The sequence below is a fragment of the Hyperolius riggenbachi genome, chromosome 10 (genome assembly GCF_040937935.1).
Source record: "Hyperolius riggenbachi isolate aHypRig1 chromosome 10, aHypRig1.pri, whole genome shotgun sequence".
In the NCBI taxonomy this organism is placed as follows: domain Eukaryota; kingdom Metazoa; phylum Chordata; class Amphibia; order Anura; family Hyperoliidae; genus Hyperolius; species Hyperolius riggenbachi.
The window spans coordinates 261953739-261975378 of record NC_090655.1 but is presented as its reverse complement, the minus strand read 5'-3'; the positions used below and the strand labels follow the sequence as shown (position 1 = coordinate 261975378).

Genomic DNA, 21640 nt, shown 5'->3' with positions numbered 1-21640 from the left:
AGTCCATAAGAAGAGACTAAACACGTACCGGTGCGGGGGTGGATAGTGGTGGGTGCTGGTTACAGGGAGTCTGATGGCACTTCCGAGGCTATGACAAGGGGGCGGGGCTATATCTGCTGTAGTTGGAGAAAGTGCTTTACTGTAAATGTAACCTGCAATCCAAGATTACAGTGTGGGGAGGTCAGGGAGAGCGAGGCCAAACAACACGGCCGCTATTCCAATTGGAATTACAAGTCCTGCTGCAGCAGCTAATTATACAAGCCACTAACATAATATCCCATGATGAATATAGGTCAGGCCATGCAGAGCAGAGGATCTGGCTGGAATAGTCAGCAGTGTGTTTTATGGTAAGGGTGTAGAAAGGAAGACAGATCCATGTAGTCAGAAAGGCCTGGTGGCTACATGGCATCTATATGTAAAATCAGTGCTGCTTCTTCTATTAGGAGGATTGCTCCCTATTTCCACCAATAGAGAGCTGTAATACTCTGGCAAAGCCATTGTCAATATTGCCTTATGCAACCCAGATAGCCTTCACCAGCGAACAAACACTGAGGCAGGGGTCACACTTGTCAGCTTTCGTGCGCGTTTTCTGCACAGAAAAACTGGTTTCAACTGAGAACTCATGTTAATCAATGAGCTAGGTCACACTTGAATGTAGATTTCGCACGCAGAAAAAAAACTGACATCTTGCGCAATTTGTCAGTTTTCTCTATAAATTACATTAGCTGTTGTAAGGTAGAGGTCACATTTGTCTTTCAGTTTTCTGAAAAGTGTAGAAACTGAAAGACAAGTGTGACCCCAGCCTGAGCATTCAGGACTTAGCTGTACCTGATCTACCCCTGGATATTTCACCTACTCTTAGCCTTCTGGGGATTCTGACCAGTGGAGCTACAGTGCTGAATCAGGCAGAGAGGCTTAGAAGAAGAGGCAAGCGCTCTAGGATCTAGGTGTGGTTTCGGAACAGAGGATTGCGCTCTCCACTACCTGGAATCATACTCTCTAATGTCAGCTCGATATACAACAAAGTAGATGAGCTTCAACTACTGATCAGGACTAAGGAGGACTTTTACCTTTCTGCTGCTCTTTGCTTCACAGAGACCTGGCTGTCTGAGCTGATTCCAGACAATGCTCTGCAGATTAATGGATTTACACTCTATAGATCTGACTGGGACTCACTGGCAAAAGCACAGGTGGAAGGCTCTATATCAGTGATAAGTGGTGTAAGGATGTCACGGTTATTAGGAGGACATGCCGGCTGGGCTAGAAACATTCTACATGAACTGCAGACCCTCCTATTCACCCCGAGAGCTTTCTTCATTCATTCTGGTTGCTGTGTACATCCCTCCACAGAAATGCATGCAGCCTGCGCTCCAGGAACTCGCAGATCAGATCACCGAGGTGGAGAGGGGACACCCTGATTCTTTTCTCATCATTCTGGGGGATTCCAACAGTGCCAACCTAAACAGAGAACTTCCTACATACAGGTAACACATCACAACTATAGAAGGTAATACTCATATATCCCTCTGTCTGCAGAGCAGCTGCGGGGAACTCTGTTCATACATACCGTATATACTCGCATATAAACCAAATTTTTCTGCACACAAAAATGTGCTGAAAAGTCCCCCCCCCCCCCCTTTCAGCTTATATGCGAGGCAGCTGGCCTCCCACTGTGTCTGTGCCTCCATGCCCCTGAGTGCGGTAGTGTGCTGATTAGCTGTCTCCGAGCTTTGCAGCATTGTTTTGATGATTTCACTCTCAGCAGCCCGAAATTTTCACTTGTTTCTTAACCTACCTGGCGGTAATCCCGAGCTGAGCTCGGGCTAGCCGCCGGAGGCTCAATAGAAGCGAATGGAGGCAGCCGGGACCTTTTACTCACCTCCCAGGCGATCCAGACATCGGTAGCCCTTCTATTTCCTGTCCTCAGAGGCTCTGAGTCACACTGGTGAGATCACCGTCATTGATCTCACCAAAGTGTTACAGCGCCACCCGGTGGATGGAGGTAAATTTACAGTACTGGAGCCCAGGGAGGTGAGTGAGAGCAGGGGCTGCTGCTGGCTTCCTGGCAGCATGATTGTTTCCTGATTTTAGGGTCTGAAATGTTCAGAAAAGACCCTAAAATCTGGAAATAATCATATCGCCAGGGAGGTTAAAGGGCAACTGAAGTGAGAAGACTATGGAGGCTGCCATGTTTATTTCCTTTTAAACAATACCAGTTGCCCTGCAGCCCTGCTAGTCTGTTTGGCTGCAGAAGTGTCTAAATAACCCCAGAAACAAGCATGCAGCTAATCTGTCAGATCTGACAATGATGTCAGAAACACCTGATTTGCTGCATGCTTGTTCAGGGTCTATGGCTGAAAATATTAGAGGCAGAGGGTCAGCAGGGCTGCCAGGCAACTGGTATCGCTTAAAAGGAAATAAACATGGCAGCCTCCCTATACCTTTCTCTTTAGTTGTCCTTTAATTGCTGCATACCTACAGCCAGGCTGTGTGTTATGTGTCTAAACCTGTGTTGTGTGACAGGCGGCTGAACACTTATTATACTCAGAGCTGTATATGGCTGTGCTTGCAGCTCACTACCATGTCAGAAGTACCCGTAGTGAGCTACAAGCACAGCTGTATACAGATCTGAGTATAATCAGTGTTCAGCGGCCTGTCACACAACACAGGTCCAGGCAGATAACAGCACAGCCTGGCTGCGAGGAATGTAGCAATAAAGAGACAAGTAAAAGTTTCCCGGCTGCAGGGGGAGGGAGGGAGGGGAGTAGAAAGAGTGAAAGCTACAAGCACATAACAGAAGGATCTTTTAGACTATATCTTCCTGCATGCTTTGCTGCGTTCTGCACATGTGCAGAAGGACACAAGAGTTCAGGAAGGAATCATGTGAAGTGCACATGGAGATGTAAAGTACACAAGAGATAAAGGCTCTAGCATGGAAGTGATTTATGGGAGCAGTAACATTCTTTGAAGTTCCTGGGGAAGGCAATTAGTGCCCTGGTGAGTCCAGCATAACATTACAGATGATCCTTTGTATTTTTTGCTTGTCTAATTACAGTCATTCAGGAGACTCACAAGTAAGGTCGGGTTCACATTAGGACACATCCGCCCCTACACTTGCGTTCCGCTCCAGTAACGCAAGGTCCCAACATCTTGGGAACGTCCGCTCCAATGAGCGGAACGCAGGGAACGGAACTGAGCGGAACGTAGCAATGTGAACTTTCCCATAGGGAAAGCATTGCTGCAGCTGCTGCGTTCCGCTCATCGGAGCGAAACGTAGGCTGAAAACAGCTTAATGTAAACCGAGCCTAAATGTACTTTTAACGGATACCCAAAGTGACATGTGACATGATGAGATAGACATGGGTATGTACAGTGCCTAGCACACTAATAACTATGCTGTGTTCCTTTTTTTTTTCTTTCTCTGCCTGACAGAGTTAAATATCAGGTATGTAAGTGTCTGACTCAGTCCTGACTCAGACAGGAAGTGACTACAGTGTGACCCTCACTGATAAGAAATTCCCCTTTTTATCTCTTTCTTGCTCTCAGAAGCCATTTTCTTCTAGGAAAGTGTTTTATACTTGGAATTTCTTATCAGTGAGACAGGAAGTGACTACAGTGTGACCCTGATAAGAAATTCCAACTATAAAACACTTTTCTAGCAGAAAATGGCTTCTGAGAGCAAGAAAGAGATAAAAAGGGGGATGTCCTTTAAGCTTGCTGGTGTCTGCAGAACAGCCATTTACATTGTTGAACATTTCTAAAGCAAAGTTCTGAGGGGCACTGACAATTAGCAGACACCTGGCTATGGGGAGGGGGGCTGCCTAACGCTGAGGGTCAGCTGCATGACATAAGGCTCATACATGTTTTAAATAATTGTTATTTGTTATGCTCATTAATGATTGTTTTGAGCAGCAGTTTAAGAACAAGTGATGTACAGACACTTCTCACCTCCATGTTTGGAAGCCTGTACTGTTTGTGTGCATCTGGCAAATTATACTGGATATTGGGAGGCCTCATACTGGGGGCACAACTTGCTATTTATACCATAGAGGGGGCTTATCTGCGAGTCAATCACTTTTTCCTGCTTGTTGAAAGAAAAGTGGGTACCATAGCTTATACGCGGGTCGGCTTATATGCGAGTATATGCGGTAATTGTTATTTGATGGTGTGCATTATCTGCAGAGAGGCGGAGCTTCTGTGGGATTAAAGTCTTGTGCGCACTCGCCAACCTCTATATGGGGTGGTGGGAGGAGCTATGCAGGTGTGTATTATCTACAAAGAGGCGGAGCTTCCATGCGGTGAAGTTCTCGTACTCACCCGCTAACCTCTATATGGGGTGGTGGGAGGAATTATAAATCTCTGTTTACACAAAGAGAGATAAAGAACCCTGGTATAAAGTTGCTGCACCACCATTGATAGTACAAAAAAGTTTATTGAATGCTTGACAAATCTAAAAACATTTAAAACCAAAAAGATCCACAATACAATCAATCATGTGGTAATCATACATGTACAAAATCTCAAGTGCCTCACCTCCAGAAATAAGATAGTAAACCCTAATAGCTGCTATACATGTCCATCTTGGTTTGTGTGAACCAAGAGTGGGTTAGTGGGACCCGGGTCCCGGATAATCAAAGAGTAGCTGCCAAGGAGTGAAGTGCTATAGGTTCAAACAAGTGCAGAAATGCAGATTCAGTGTATAGTATTAGAGGCAATATGCACTTCACTCCTTGGCAGCTAGTCTTTGATTATCCAGGACCCGGGTCCCACTAGCCACTCTTGGTTCACACGAACCAAGATGGACATGTATAGCAGCTATTAGGGTTTACTATCTTATTTCTGGAGGTGAGGCACTTGAGATTTTGTACATGTAGGTTTACCACATGATTGTATTGTGGATCTTTTTGGTTTTAAATGTTTTTAGATTTGTCAAGCATTCAATAAACTTTTTTGTACTATCAATGGCGGTGCAGCAACTTTATACCAGGGTTCTTTCTCTCTCTTATACCAGGGTTCTTTCTCTCTCTTTGTGTAAACATGATTCTAAATTCTCCCTGGTGCTAGCACACCACATATGATTTGGGAGTGTGAATCCATACTATTGTCTTTCAACTATAAATCTCTGGAGATTCAACCCATTTTTGGATCACACCAAGTTAAATTCACCGAGACCAGTTTTGGTAAAAAAATAATAATAGGTTAATAAAATACCACATTCCGAATTTTAGGCCCCTTTTACACCTGCAGGGTAAACCTGTGGTGCATTACCCTATTTTACCACAAGAGGCCGCTAAAGCAATGAAATTCTATGGAGACTTTCACACTCATTGCGGTCCGTTGCGGTGCACTGGAAGTATCCAAGCTGACGTGAGGACAGCAGCACGTTAATTACAAGCACCGCGCATAACACACGGTGCTTGGTCTATGGGTGACGCAATAAGTGTAAGTGCGGCGCGCACCAACAGGGATCCCAGTGACCTACTTACTGCCTAACAGAGAGTTTGTCACTGAGCAGGGCGGGGCTATGCATATTACCAGGGCTGTGGAGTAATTTTTGGGTAACTGGGGTTAGAGTAGCTGTTCCTCTTGTGAATGCTTATTTAACATAATTGCACTTGGCATAGTTGTTCAGTAAGGGCTGTTTAGTTACCTTTCCACTTCAGTCCCCCCCCCCCCCCCCCAACATAACTGACATTCTTACAACCCCTCCTCCATTATTGGCATCATGTGATCTACATATACTGGGCCCAGCTGGGACATATTTGTTAGTCAGTTTAAAAAGTATTTTGAATATCTAATGTTTATCACTCACCAATGCTCATCCCTGTAATAGTGTCTTCCTCCTTATATGTTCTCATCATGTCACCCTCCTCCACAGACTGCTGATCACTCCTCACATACGTCTCCTCTTCTTCCTCTTTATTTGTCCTCAACATGTCACCCTCCTCTGTAGACGACTGCTGGTCACTCCTCACATACGTTTCTACTTCTTCTTTATTTGTCCTCATAATGTTACACTCCTCCATAGACTGCTGATCACTCCTCACATACGTTTCCTCCTCTTCCACTTTACTTTTCTTCATCATGTCACCCTCCTCTGCATATTGATGATCATTCCTCATATACGTCTCTTCTGCTTCCTCTTTATTTGTTCTCGCCATGTTCTCCTTCTTCATTGACTGCTGATCACTCCTCACATACATCTCTTCTTCTTCTTCTTTAACCACAGTATTTCCATGTATCAGTTCTCCACCCTAAATGCACAAAATAAGAAGCAATTTATAATGTCAATGCAGATAACAGCATACACAGAAGGAAATAATACCACACAGTTAGGGGTCTCTCAGCTCCACCTACCTGATAATGATGAAATATGGTGTCATGTTCCTGTGGACAATCCCGGGAATAAAGAGAACCTGTACATCTCTCTGGTGGGTTTCTGTTACTGGATACATCTGTAGGAAACACACACACTGACTGAATACATTGTCTCCATGTGATCAGATGATCTAGGTGGATCCTTCATACTGCTCTCTCCTGTAAAAGAAATGAAAGTCTCTTACCTGGTGATGTGAGGTGCAGCTGGTTCTCCATCATGATGTTCTTGTGTTCTTCTATATGCTGCCACTCCTCCGTGGAGAAATAGATGGTGACATCCTGACACCTGATAGGAACCTGATACACACAATGATACAGTCACCACCCAGACACACCCCTTGATGTTACTGGATAATATCCCATAATTCCCAGCACTGCTCACCTCTCCTGTCAGCAGCTCCATCATCTTCCTGGTGATCTCCAGAATCTTCTTTTTGTGTCTCTCAGATATCAGGGAGTGAGGTGGGGGCACAGTGATAGTCACATGATCACCAAACTTCACTGGAGAGTAACTCTGTATGAAAAACCCAACAACAAAGTCACCTGACCTTCCAGAATCCTCTTCACCTCTCCAGTAAGATGTGTTTTATAAGAGAGAAAATAGAGATGTTATGTGACCTCAAGAATCCTCCTCACCTCTCCAGTCAGCAGACAGATGATATCCAGGGTGAGGTTGACTATCCTCTCAATCATGTTGTTCTGGTCCTCATCCATCTTCAGTGATGTGGTCATGTGATCTGTACAGGATGCTGCTGAATTTTGATATGGGGATGATAATATAGGTTGTACGGTTGTCAGTGGTGAAACTACCAATACAGGATCCCTTCTTTCCCCAGCACTCCCCATTGCTGTAAATTGTGGGTGGTGGGGCCATGCAGAGTATTGCAGGAAATAATAAAAAGTTGGTTAATAGCTACCTGTGCACTATACTCGTGCTGCAGTCCTTTCCTCCCTCTGCCTCCTTTCCAACTGGTCTTCTCTCCTCACATCCACCTCCAACTGTTACCATTCCTGTGATGTTACAGCAGTGCTGGTAGTGGTAGATGGATGAGGATATGAGGAGAGGCAGAGTCTGAGGCTAATGGGAGCAGAGGACGGGAGCACACTGTGAAAGCCAACTATAAACCAATGTTAAACCTTCCTTTTACTACTCTGCCTGGAGGTGGGAGAAGGGAGCAATACTGTAGTGTGGACATGGCTGTACTGGGAAAGAAATGGTATTACTGGGGTGGGGGACATTATATACAGGAGGATAATGACAATGCTGGGGGACACAGGGAGTAGCTGGCTATACTGGAAAATAAATGGCATTACTGGGGTGGGGGGACATTACACACTGGAGGATAATAGCAATGCTGGGGAACACAGGGAGGACGTGGCTATACAGGAAAAGAAGTGGCATTGCTGGGGTTGGGGACATTATATTTAGAAGGATACTGGCAATGATGTAGAACACAAGGGGGGGGCATGGCTATACTGGGAAAGAAATGGCATTACTGAGGTGGGGGGGGGGGGGGGGCATTGCATACTGGGGGATCATGGCGATGCTGGGGGGCACAGAGAGTACATAACTAGTGTTTATCCATATCCATGTCTGTTCTAATCTCCCCCACTGCTCCCCCATACCCATGTCTGTACTAATGCCCCCACTGCTCCCCCATACCCATGTCTGTACTAATCCCCCCACTGCTCCCCCATATCCATGTCTGTTCTAATCTCCCCACTGCTCCCCCATACCCATGTCTGTACTAATCCCCCACTGCTCACCCGTCTGTACTAATCCCCCCACTGCTCCCCTATACCCATGTCTGTACTAATCCCCCCACTGCTCCCCCATATCCATGTCTGTTCTAATCTCCCCACTGCTCCCCCATACCCATGTCTGTACTAATCCCCCCACTGCTCCCCCATATCCATGTCTGTTCTAATCTCCCCCACTGCTCCCCCATACCCATGTCTGTTCTAATCTCCCCCACTGCTCCCCCATACCCATGTCTGTACTAATCCCCCCACTGCTCCCCCATACCCATGTCTGTACTAATCTCCCCACTGTTCTCCCATACCCATGTCTGTACTAATCCCCCCACTGCTCCCCATACCCATGTCTGTACTAATCCCTCACTGCTCCCCCATACCCATGTCTGTACTAATCCCCCCACTGCTCCCCCATACCCATGTCTGTACTAATCAGGACTGTGGAGTCGGAGTCGAGGAGTCGGAGTCAGGGCAATTTTGGGCACCCGGAGTCGGAGTCGTTTATTTCATAAAGTGAGGAGTCAGAGTCGGATGATTTTTGTAAAAAATCCACAGCCCTGTTAAGTATTAGACTAAGGAGTCGGAGTCGGGGCCGTTTTGGGTACCCGGAGTTGGAGTCATAGTCGTGGTTCCATAAACTGAGGAGTCGGAAGATTTTTGTACCGACTCCACAGCCCTGGTACTAATCCCCCCACTGCTCCCCCATACCCATGTCTGTACTAATCCCCCCACTGCTCCCCCATACCCATGTCTGTACTAATCCCCCCACTGCTCCCCCATACCCATGTCTGTACTAATCCCCCCACTGCTCCCCCATACCCATGTCTGTACTAATCCTCCTACTGCTCCCCCATACCCATGTCTGCACTAATCCCCCCACTGCTCCTCCATACCCATGTCTGTACTAATCCCTCCACTGCTCCCCCATACCCATGTCTGTACTAATCTCTCCACTGCTCCCCCATACCCATGTCTGTACTAATCCCCCCACTGCTCCCCCATACCCATGTCTGTACTAATCCCCCCACTGCTCCCTCATACCCATGTCTGTACTAATCCCCTCACTGCTCTCCCATACCCATGTCTGTACTAATCTCCCCACTGCTCCCCCATACCCATGTCTGTACTAATCCCCCCACTGCTCCCCATACCTATGTCTGTACTAATCCCCCCACTGCTCCCCCATACCCATGTCTGTACTAATCTCCCCACTGCTCCCCCATACCCATGTCTGTACTAATCCCTCACTGCTCCCCCATACCCATGTCTGTACTAATCTCCCCCACTGCTCACCCATACCCATGTCTGTACTAATCCCCCGCACTGCTCGCCCATACCCATGTCTGTACTAATACCCCCCACTGCTCCCCCATACCCATGTCTGTACTAATCCCCCCACTGCTCCTCCATACCCATGTCTGTACTAATCCCCCCACTGCTCCCCCATACCCATGTCTGTACTAATCTCCCCCACTGCTCACCCATACCCATGTCTGTACTAATCCCCCGCACTGCTCGCCCATACCCATGTCTGTACTAATACCCCCCACTGCTCCCCCATACCCATGTCTGTACTAATCCCCCCACTGCTCCCCCATACCCATGTCTGTACTAATCCCCCACTACTCCCCCATACCCATGTTTGTACTAATCCCCCCACTGCTCCGCCATACCCATGTCTGTACCAATCCCCCCACTGCTCCCCCATTCCCATGTCTGTACTACTCTCCCCACTGCTGCCCAATACCCATGTCTGTGCTAATCTCCCCACTGCTCTCCCATACCCATGTCTGTACTAATCTCCCCACTGCTCCCCCATACCCATGTCTGTACTAATCCCCCACTGCTCCCCCATACCCATGTCTGTACTAATCCCCCCACTGCTCCCCCATACCCATGTCTGTACTAATCCCCTCACTGCTCTCCCATACCCATGTCTGTACTAATCTCCCCACTGCTCCCCCATACCCATGTCTGTACTAATCCCCCCACTGCTCCCCATACCTATGTCTGTACTAATCCCCCCACTGCTCCCCCATACCCATGTCTGTACTAATCCCCCACTGCTCCCCCATACCCATGTCTGTACTAATCTCCCCACTGCTCCCCCATACCCATGTCTGTACTAATCCCCCCACTGCTCCCCATACCTATGTCTGTACTAATCCCCCCACTGCTCCCCCATACCCATGTCTGTACTAATCCCTCACTGCTCCCCCATACCCATGTCTGTACTAATCTCCCCACTGCTCCACCATACCCATGTCTGTACTAATCTCCCCACTGCTCCCCCATACCCATGTCTGTACTAATCTCTCCACTGCTCCCCATACCCATGTCTGTACTAATCTCCCCACTGCTCCCCATACCCATGTCTGTACTAATCTCTCCACTGCTCCCCATACCCATGTCTGTACTAATCCCTCACTGCTCCCCCATACCCATGTCTGTACTAAACCCCCCACTGTTCCCCCGTACCCATGTCTGTATTAATCCCCCCACTGCTTGCTTAAATCCATGTCTGTGCTAACCATACAACCTTTGCAATTCCCAACAGGCATACGCTTGCTAGTATATAACAAGAATCACAAAATTACCTTTTCCGACAAGCTCCAAAAATCACAAAATTACGTCTTCTGTCCACTTCCTGCTGTGTTTTATCATTTCCTGTCTGTGGCGACATCATTTCCTGTTTGTGTGATCGCCATCTTGTGGTGAATAGGCTAACTGCAGCCTCTGTGGTATCTCCTGCACTAAACCTTTTAATATTACTGTAATTAATATTGTTGTTATTTCTGTTGATGCAAAGAGCCCCATGTATAAATACATCACATATAATAAGAATTATCATCTTAATAACAAGAAAAATAACATTGAATAATTATTATTATACTTGTTAGTCCCCAGACAGCTGTTGGAGATGTAAAGCTGGCACATGGATGTGGCTCCATAGTTACAGGAAGTTTCTTGCACCAGACTGGCCAGTGATCACAATACATTGACATCCCAGAGACTGATAGCATAGCTCCCAAATGACCCTCTTTTGGAGTAACAGTACCTCTTTGGGAGCCCTGTCCCTCTTTTCTCCTCATTTGTCCTTCTTTCGGGACTTTGTTCCTCTTTCTATGTAAATATATATATTGTTCTACTAAAAAAGGTGTTTGATTGATTGATGGGGGGGGGGGGGGGGGTGATCAGGGGTGTGGCAGGGGTGTGGCTTAAGTGTCCCTCTTTCTCATCTCAAAAAGCTGGGAGGTATGTGATAGCATGTTTGTGATAGGTATGTGATAGCATGAATGCACGCTCTGTAGTCAACAAACTAGCCCACGTCCATGATCTGTTCATCACTAATGCTTTCACCTTCCTGGGGCTCACTGAGACATGGCTAACCCCATCTGATACTGTGTCTCCAGCTGCCCTTTCATACGGTGGCCTCAAGTTTAGCCACACACCTAGATCGGGTGACAAACATGGGGGTGGGGTGGGAATTCTTCTTTCCGAACACTGCTCCTTTACACCGCTTGCACCTGCACCTTCTCATGCTTTCTCTTCCTTTGAGGCTCATGCTGTCCGCATCTACTCCCCTCACCATTTCCAGGTTGCTGTCATCTACCGTCCTCCTGGACCAGCCTCCACCTTCATTGACCACTTTTCAACATGGCTTCTCCACTTTCTATCCACTGACATTCCTTCCATCATCATTGGGGACTTTAACATCCCCATAGACACTAACTGTTCCACTACCACAAAATTCCTCTCACTCACCTCATCCTATGACCTCTCCCAATGGTCCTCAACCTCCACCCACAAAGATGGCCACACTTTGGACCTAGTTTTTACCCGGCTCTGTCCCATTTCCACATTTAATAACTCTTTATTCCCCCTTTCAGATCACAATCTCATAACGTTTACAATCAGCCCCTCCCTGCCTCCTCCAGCTACTGTAGTGCAGCCATCACGCTTATGCAGGAATTATCGCAACCTCGACCTCTGCTTCCTAGCTGATTCTCTAAAACCCCTGGTCTCCCTGTCATCCTACACTGACCCCGAGTCAGCATCCATCTACTACTCCACCACAGTCTCTGCTGCCATGAACACAGCCGCCCCTCTCACCAACTTCAGCCCCCGCCGCATCAACAGACAGCCCTGGCTGACTGAACCCATCAAACAACTGAAAAGACAGTCCAGGGCAGCAGAACGGCAGTGGAGGAAAAGCTCCAATGCAGATGACTTCGCCCACTTTAAAAACACGCTGCTCCAGCTCAGGGACGCTCTCTCACTTGCAAAGCAGTCATACTTCTCTACACTTATTTCTTCACAATCCCATAACCCTAAACAACTTTTTAACACCTTTAACTCTCTTCTCCACCCCCCGCCTCCCCCTACAACCACAAGCTTGTCTGCAGAAGACTTTGCAGCATATTTTGTGAGCAAAATTGAAACGCTACAGAACAGCTTTCAAAAGCAACCCTCTTCACCGGTCCAATCACCTCTTCCTTTTTCCTCTCCTCCTGGCAGCTCCCCTACTATTAACTATCCCTCTCCACATAACCACTCACCCACTCAAACCCCCTCCCTGCTAACCATCTTCTCTGCCTTAACTGAACAGCGTCTTTCTTCACTAATCTCTAAAGCTCATCTTACTACATGCGCCTCAGACCCTATTCCCTCTCATCTTATCCCCCAGCTCTCCTCCCCCCTCATTCCTGCTTTAACAACACTGTTTAACCTTTCCATCTCAACTGGCATTTTCCCTTCTTCATTTAAACAAGCTATCATAACACCACTAATCAAAAAACCCTCTTTAGACTCTACTGCCCTTTCTAATTATCGCCCAGTCTCTCTCCTTCCCTTTGCCTCCAAACTGCTGGAACGCCACATTTACTCAGAGTTGTCTAACTTTCTCTCTGCTAATTCCCTGTTGGACCCCTTCCAGTCTGGCTTCCGCCCTCAACACTCTACGGAAACCGTTCTCACTAAGGTTGCCAATGACCTCCTAGTTGCTAAAGCCAAAGGCAGATTTTCGGTACTAATACTCCTAGATCTGTCCTCTGCCTTCGACACTGTTGATGATACCCTGCTTCTCCAGACCCTCTCAACACTGGGAATCAAGGGCCTAGCACACTCCTGGCTCAACTCTTACCTGTCTGGACGTTCTTTCATGGTCTCCTATGCCAATACCAACTCCTCTCCACGCCCACTGTCTGTGGGAGTACCACAAGGGTCCGTCCTTGGACCCCTCCTCTTTTCCATTTACACCCATGGCCTGGGACAGATAATAAGCTCTTTTGGGTTTCAATACCACCTCTATGCTGATGACACCCAAATTTATTGTTCTGCCCCAGACCTCTCCACACTACTATCAAAAGTCCCCAAATGTCTATCCGCTGTATCTACATTTATGTCATCCCGCTTCCTTAAACTCAATATGAGCAAAACGGAGATTGTGATATTTCCACCTTCACTCTCTGTTCCACCTCCCATTGTCACAATCAATGTAGAGAACACCCCAATAGCATCAACCCCCAAAGCTCGTTGCCTAGGGGTAACTCTGGACTCTGAGCTCTCCTTTAAACCACATATTAACACTTTAACTACCTCCTGCTACTTCCATCTCAAAAACATTTCCAGAATCCGTCCCTTCCTTTCACAAGAAGCAACTAAAATGCTTGTGCATGCCCTAATCATCTCCCGTCTTGACTACTGCAACACCCTACTCTGTGGTCTACCAAAAAGCAGACTGGAACCTCTCCAATCCCTACTAAACTCTGCGGCCCGTCTCATCCACCTCTCTTCTAGATCCTCTGAGGCAGCCCCTCTCTGCCAATCCCTCCACTGGTTACCAGTTGCCCAAAGGATCCAGTTTAAACTTCTCACACTTGCATACAAAGCTCTACACAAGCTGTCGCCTCCATAAATTTCCTCTTTAATCTCCAGATACCTCCCCGCTCGAACCCTCCGTTCCTCACAGGAGACCCTTTTGTCCTCCAGCCTAGTCACCTCCTCTCACTCTCGCATCCAAGACTTCTCACGGGCGGTCCCTCTCCTTTGGAACTCTCTCCCTCAGCCGGTTCGTCATGCCACGAGTCTGGAAACCTTCAAACGTACTCTGAAAACACACCTGTTCAGAAAAGCCTATAATTTGCTATAGGCAGCACTGAAGGCACACTGGCTCACCCACTAATCCTGGTGTTTCCTTCCCCTTTGTTTCCTCCCCACTACCCTCTAGATTGTAAGCTCCCAAGGGCAGGGACCTCCTCCTAGTGTTTCTCATACTGCTGTAATTTTAACATATGCATATGTACCAACTACATATCAACTATGTATGTATCTGTATTTATTCTATTCAATGTCATGACTGTACAGTGTCTTGTATTTCTTATGTATATTTGTTCCCCATTATTTGTTTGTACTATGTACAGCGCTACGGAAGATGTTGGCGCTATATAAATAAAAAATAATAATAATAATAATAATGTTTGGGCCAGTGGAAAGCCACACAGTGCAGGTCTACATGTCAGCCATTGCCATGGTGATGCATCAGGGGTCTGCTACCCCTGCTCCTGGAGGGTGGCCAGAACATTTTCCGCCATCATCCACTCAGTCCCCAGGGTCACCAACTGCAGCTGTGCTTGGCAGTGGCGGTGCTCCATGCTGCTTCTGAGGCTGGCATGGTTGCAGGGTGTGCCCGTGGTTGCTGAGGGGAGCACTGTAAAACAGTGCAGGAGATTTGGGCACAGTCGGTGCCTCCAAAGGCCATAATAGGAATAATGGCTATAGCTGCGCTCAGTGAATACTGTGGGTGCCATCAAAAGATGAAGCGCAAATTACTATAAAAACACCATAATTTGGCCACAAGCAATAGCTGGAAGCCAAATTACTATTTCGTTACTATCCATGACAGCTTGGAGGGGGAATAGTAATTAATGCCGCTGGGACTTTTGCAGAAGCCGAGTGAGCCATCTTTCAGCTTTACCTTGCGCCCAAATCTCCCGGCAGGTTAATCATATGTATGCTGCTGAAAGACCGGGATCAGAGAAGACTGCGGCTCCCATTTCCCCTCACCCCAAGAGGTGGCTTCACCAGCTGTGTTGCTGCTGCTGGACCAGTTGCTGAGGCTCCACCCCCTTCCACAATGGTGACCCAGTGGCAGGTGAAGGACAGGTAGCGGCCTTGTCCATAGTGGCTTCTCCATGCGTCCATTGTCAGATGGACCTGGTAGTCCACAGAGTTATTGAGCGCATGGGTCACATTCTGCTCTATGTACTCGTGCAGTGCTGTAATGGTCATCCTGGAGAAGTAGTGGCAGCTCAGGGATCCCACACTAAAGCAGCTCACACATATCAGTCCCCTCCTCCACATGGGGAGTATGGCAGAGCACATAGCATGAGCCAGCATTTGGTTCAGCTTCGAGATGCGCAGAGCCTGGGTTGCATGAAAGGTCTCATGGATCAAGCTCTGGAGCTGAACAGAACAGGAAGCTGGGGGGGGGGGGGGTGCTGAGGAGGCCACTGAGGACTGGCTGGTGTCACCAGCCTCAATTTCTGGGGGAACACTGGAGGGTTGGCTGTGTTTCCTCCTTCCTACTGCTGCTGATAGACATGCAGAGGGATGGGATGGTTCGGCAGAAAGCGGCACAGTGGTTCTGCTGCTCTGACCACCCTGTTGTTTCCTGCATATCCCAAACTCCCTCCAGTGGTAAATCCTCAAGTGGGAATGGAGGCCTCATGGACGCAGCAATTCATGCAGATGGTGAGGCATGGATCCACAACAGACTGGTGAAGAAACTGCCACACAGGTGAGCATCCTCTTATGACTGGAAGGGGGTGTAGCTGTCATTCTGGTTGGGGGATGGGTGGTGGTTTCAGCAGTGGGCTGTGACTGCTGGCTTCCACATCCACTGGTGGCCCTTCCCCTGACCTCCATGATGTGCTTACCCACCCTCTGCCATCTTGGTACCTCTGCCTGCGGCGTAGCTAAGGAGCTATGGGCCCCGATGCAAGTTTTACAATGGGCCCCCCAAGCACTCTATACATAACAATTGATACGGCACACCAAAACCTGCCAATGGCAACTACAGTGTCAGAGGTGCAAGAAGTGGATGGGGAACAGTTTGTTAATGATTACCACTATTCATAGTATCTATAGAAGTGATTATTATGAGCACAGAACCAATAGAGAGCTAATAATGTAGTTGAGAAAGGGCCCTTCGGGGCCCCTTTGGCCCAAGGGCCCCGATGCAGTTGCTACCTCTGCACCCTCTATTGCTACGCCCCTGCCTGCCTCATCTAAGCTCACATCTGAGGCAAGTGGAACTAAAATAGCATCCTCCCATCATCACTCACTTCCTCCTCTGGCCCCATGACCTCTTCAGCTGAAACATCACAAACATTGGCAGAGTGTTGTGTGAACTGCCTGCCACATGCTCCTCCCCTTCCTCACATGTGTCCAGTGACCAATGTGTAACCGGTGCTGTGACTGTCATCATCACCATCCCCACATCTTCCTATAGGGGACATGCTATATGTAGGAGAATATGCAGCAGGCACCTCCTCTTCCTGCTGATCCCCACCCTGCTGATCCTGCCCACCAGGCCCCAGGAACACCTCAGCTTGCTCCAAAGCTAAGCACACCGCCCAACTTTTATAGCCAGCAAAGAGGTACACTGAGACACCCCCCCCCCCACACCACTCCTTTAGCCACACCCCAATTTTATATATGCCATGCCCCCTCCCTACCATTCCCTGGTCTCCCTCCCTCCCTCCCTCCCTCCCCTACTCAGTTTTCTGATGTCTAGTGTATCAAGCCCCCCCCCCCCCAATTGGCTTCCTTAGTAGTCTAGCAACCCCCACCTTATTCCCAGTGGCTTAGCTGGTATTCTAGTGCTTAGCTTTGAACCTAATATGCACTCTCACTCCTTGTCTCCTGTACTGCCTACTTTTCCTGGGCCATCTGATTAGTATTATGCTGTAAACACCATGCTATTTTCACATCAGATCGACGGGTTGATCAATATTTTCCTGCATGTCGATTGTGCTTCCGATGGGGAAATGGATTGATTTTGCTTATTGAATGACACCTCAATCTGACGGCAACATTGCATGGTGTATACCAGTCCATGGGAGTCTGAGGATGTGGGGAGGGGGCTGGACTTCATTCCTCCCATGGGCTCTCCTCCTGTGCCTCCCAGTACTGGATATAAAACTGACAAATCTCTCACAAAGGAAAAGAGACACAGCACCCTGTATGGGGGATGGGTGGATCAAAGGAACACTCGCCCATCCTGCTGCAGGCAGAGCCGGTTATAGCTACAATGAAGAGGCGGCTCTCCTCCCCAAATGTCCCCCTCCCACCTCTCCCAGTCTCCTCCTCCATAGATGCATGGTGCTGCTTCACTCATCTGCTCTCAGCGTTTCAGCAATCCTGTATCCATGGCTACAGCGGTGCCTCATGTGACATGTTACATGCTGCAGGGTCACATGTGGCACTGCTGTAGTCAGAGTGGAAGCAGAACTTCACTTGTGGTTGGTGATCCCATTGCTAATCTGCTGAGAGTGGGTGAGTGACGTGGCGCCAGTGCAGCACATACCCAGCATCCTGGAGATCAGATGCTGTGGGCCAGCAGGGAGGAGATGCCGTTTTGGAGGAAGCAGAGTAAGCCTAGTGCCAGTGTCTGCAATGCACAGCCCAATGTAGTCTGGCCTTGCACACACTCTTGGGGGGGGGGGGGTTGGGCTCCTCACAATGTATTGCTTCAAGTGCCAGAACGTCTAGTACCTGCCCTAGGTGGGCACCCTGATATAAAATGTTTCCATAATGTCTGGGCAAGGGAAGTGGATATGTTGGACAGCGGGCACCCCAATAAACCTTTATCAGTCATTATAGAGGCTACAGTGGTGGGCTAGCATTATTATTGATCTGAATAATCAGGAATAGGAGGCTCTGCATCGGCTCCCATGCTTCTAAATTTGGTACTGGGTGCTGCATTTGTATGGACTCGCCAGACAGTACCTTATATCAGGCTAGGCTGGTTATGGTAAAGAAGAGGGGACACATTAGTGCAGACTGTGCCACCTGAGAGGGGTGATGGGGGACACTTGAGGGGGCCCTATGGACTCTAGGAAGCAGTAATTAGGTGTAAGTGATTAAATATGAAAAACTGGTTGTGCAAAAAGTTTGGCTACCCTTGTCCTTGTGCTAATTTGAATGCATATAACTGATTACTGATTACTGGCAACACCATATTGTTTGAAATTAACCTGTTAAGCCTAAAACCTTATAGACAGGTGTGTCCTATCATAAGAAAAGGTATGTAATGTGGCTGTAATGATCCGCTCAGCTGCCTGCGCAGGCAGGCAGCTTTTTGACCACTGTTCAGGTCTGCATTCTGCAGGTCTCTGGAAGAGAGACCTTTTGTCAGTTTTGCAGCTTGCTGCTGCTGAGGAATTTGCATACGTTTGTCATGCAAATTGCCTAGCCACATCCTTTGTAGGCTTGCTCTATATATACCATGTGATATCACAGACCTTCGCTGGTCATAAGGGTTTGTCCTGTGAAACACTCCTGGAGTGTCAGCCGTGCTTATTGTTTGAAGATTAGCTTAGAGTAATTCCTGGGACTGCACTAGGCATCCTTGCTAGAGCAGTCAGGATTGTATTATTTGTATTGCCTGTTCTGTCTGTCTGTGGGGTACTAACCAGAGCAGCGGTTGTTACTGGTAGGCCCTTCTGTTCTGTCTGTCTGTCATGCCTGGATCACACTAGCCTCTAGCAGTAGCGGCTGTGGATCCTTCTGGTCTGCAACTCTCTTGCTATACTTGGATCGCACTTACTCTGACGGTAAGAGCAGTGGATCCTGCTAGCCCTGCTGCTTTACTTGGATCGCACTCGCTCTGGCGGAAAGAGCAGTGGATCGTATCTCTTACTTATTCCTGTTTTCGTGTATCTGTTTTGTCTGCTACGAATGCTTGCTGGAGGCTCGGTGAGGTAACCGTTAAGCAAACGCTCGCGTCCTCTGTTTCATGTTTGTCTGTCGGTGGTTAGTTAGGCGTGCTTGTCTCTGTTGTGCTTAACACGCAGAGACCGCACAGAAAACGCGTTCGCTGTTGCGAATGAGTGCGGTGTTCGCGTTTAGTTAGCGTTTATTATTTTCCTTATCTTCTCATTGTATGATTTGCTGTGCCTTTGCTACTCTCGTGCTCTGCCTTGCTGCAGCCTTGTGTCACCTCTGGCAATCGCCTCTCTCGCGATTGCGTTCATACTTCGTTTCTGCTGTTGTGTGTGCACCGTCGTGGGTTGGTGACTAGATTGGTGCACATACATACATTCTGTCCCTATGCTCATTCTCTTTCGCAATCGCTTCTCTTGCAATTGCGTTCTCACTTGGTTTCCTCTGTTGTGTGTCCGCCGTCGCAGGTTGGCGGCTAGATTGGTGGACATACATACATTCCTCATCTGTGCTTATTCGGTCTTGTGTCGCTGTTAGCAATCGCCATCTCTGGTGATTGCCTTCTCACCTGATCTTCATGGTTGTGTGTTCATCGTCGCAGGGAGGCGACTAGATTGGTGGACACACATACCCTCTGTCGCTTTGATCTCTTTCTTTCAGGGCTATCTTGCTCTGCGTTTCTTCCCTTCGTACAATTCCTGTCTGGCGTCTTTGGCAGGGCAGAGGAGCTGTTCCTCTGCACTCCACAGCTCCACCTGCCGACAGGAATTTCCCTCTACAGGTGCGTCGCACCTTTTGCTGGGTTCCTTCAAATTATACGCTTGTGGAGGATTTCCGCCGTGTCAGCGCACGCCTTGTGCGCTGATCACAGAGAGAATTCCACAATCATTACAGTGGCCAATAGAGATAGCCTGAATACTTCACCGGTGAGCACTATTCAGCGAAGATCAGGTATTCCTGTTCGCCGCGTGCGACGAGCACATAGAGATAATCGATCTGCCCCATATATCATCATTAGGCTGAACCTTGACCCCTTACATCACAGTCAGCAGACACATGGCAGCCAATCAGCCTGCACTCCCTCATGGACCCCTCTGCTCCCTATAAAAACGCTGTAGCGCCCACCATGTTCCAGTCTGTCTTTGGCTGGAATAGTGAGAGAAAGGGACACAGCTTCCTGGAGATACAGAAAGCGTTAAATAGGCCTGTTTATTTTGATCCTCGCTGACTGACTTGCTGCTAAAGCACCCCAAACAGTCCTTTTGAGGGCTACTTCATCCCTCTGCTGTTTTTTGTGTGTGTGTGTGTGAGAGTGAGTGACACTCCACAACCCACAGGCACCCACCCAGAGCTGTGCCCACTACATTACACAAGCACACTACTGCTCCAAGGCCTCTGTTATGACCACTGTGTTGTGTTTGTCCTATTTAGTATCTCAGTGTCTGATACTCCACAGAGCCCACTGGCACCCACCCAGAGCTGTGCCCACTACTATATATTGCATATCTCGGTGTGCGACACTGCACAGCCCACTGACACCCAGAGCTGTGCACACTACTGATATTATTGTGTGCCACCTTAGACACTAGCAGAGTACTACTACTCCAAGGGCTTATTTACCACTATATTGTGTTTGACCTATTGAGTATCTCGGTGTGCGACATCCAGAGCTGTGTACACTACTGCTATTGTTGTTGCCACATTCAGTTGCAAACATAGTAGCACTCCAGCGCATTACTTTTCACTTGTTGCAGGCACAGTATCCCAAATAAAAAAAATGACAGGCAGAGGCAGGCCACTCTGCAAGGGTCCTCGAGGTCATGCTGCTGTGATTTCCTGCGGCTCTGGAAGAAGGCACGGTGTTCAGAGGGCACATGCTGTCAACCATTCCACACACCTCCTTGATGCACCATCCTCCTCCTGCTCTGATTTTGGCACCCCACAACAACAACTTAGCAGTCGGCCGCCGGCAGGCAACACCACCACTAGCACCACAGCCACTCTGCTTGATATGTCAGAAGAGTTGTTCACACATTCGTGTGATGAATTTAGTGATGCACAACCATTATTGGCAGAAGATGAAGGTGATAAGGATGTCACACCACGTGATATGTCTCCGTCAGGCATCAGTACACACATGGACGTAAGGTGTGAGGTTGATGTTGGTGCCTCTTTGAAAGTGTCTGATACAAGTGAAGCGGTTGATGATGATGACAATGTGTGCATGGATGACACCTAGCTGCCTGGAAGAAGAGATGAAGTACAGGGGGACAGTTCAGAGAGGGAGGTAGAGAAGAGGAGGAGATTGTTGTTGATGAGTTGTAACAAGGAGGGGGAGCTGTCGCAAGGAGCTAGTGGCACTGTCACAGAGCATGTATCGGCACCTGGGGTCAGCCAGCCAACATGCCCTTCAACGCCTGCTGTTACCACCACCAGAATGCCAACATTCCAAAGCTCACCAGTGTGGCATTTCTTTTTGTTTGTGTGCCTCTGATACCAGCAATGCCATCTGTAACCTCTGCCAAAAGTTGTGGGAAGTCCAACAACCACCTAAGGACAA

The 21640-nt window shown here is 48.2% G+C and overlaps 1 protein-coding gene across 1 annotated transcript in view; it reads right to left on the bottom strand.

Moving 5' to 3' along the window:
* LOC137537148 (uncharacterized) overlaps window positions 1-10798 on the bottom strand; it is a 205310-nt gene extending 194512 nt beyond the window's left edge. The window contains exons 1-6 of the mRNA XM_068259273.1: window positions 10731-10798; window positions 7015-7130; window positions 6761-6892; window positions 6564-6675; window positions 6358-6455; window positions 5813-6254 (exon numbers count right to left, since the gene is read on the bottom strand). Of these exons, the coding sequence (XP_068115374.1) occupies window positions 5813-6254; window positions 6358-6455; window positions 6564-6675; window positions 6761-6892; window positions 7015-7110 (880 nt within the window). The 5' untranslated portion in view covers window positions 7111-7130; window positions 10731-10798. The remainder of the gene's footprint in view (window positions 1-5812; window positions 6255-6357; window positions 6456-6563; window positions 6676-6760; window positions 6893-7014; window positions 7131-10730) is intronic.
* Between the last annotated feature and the right edge of the window lie 10842 nt (window positions 10799-21640).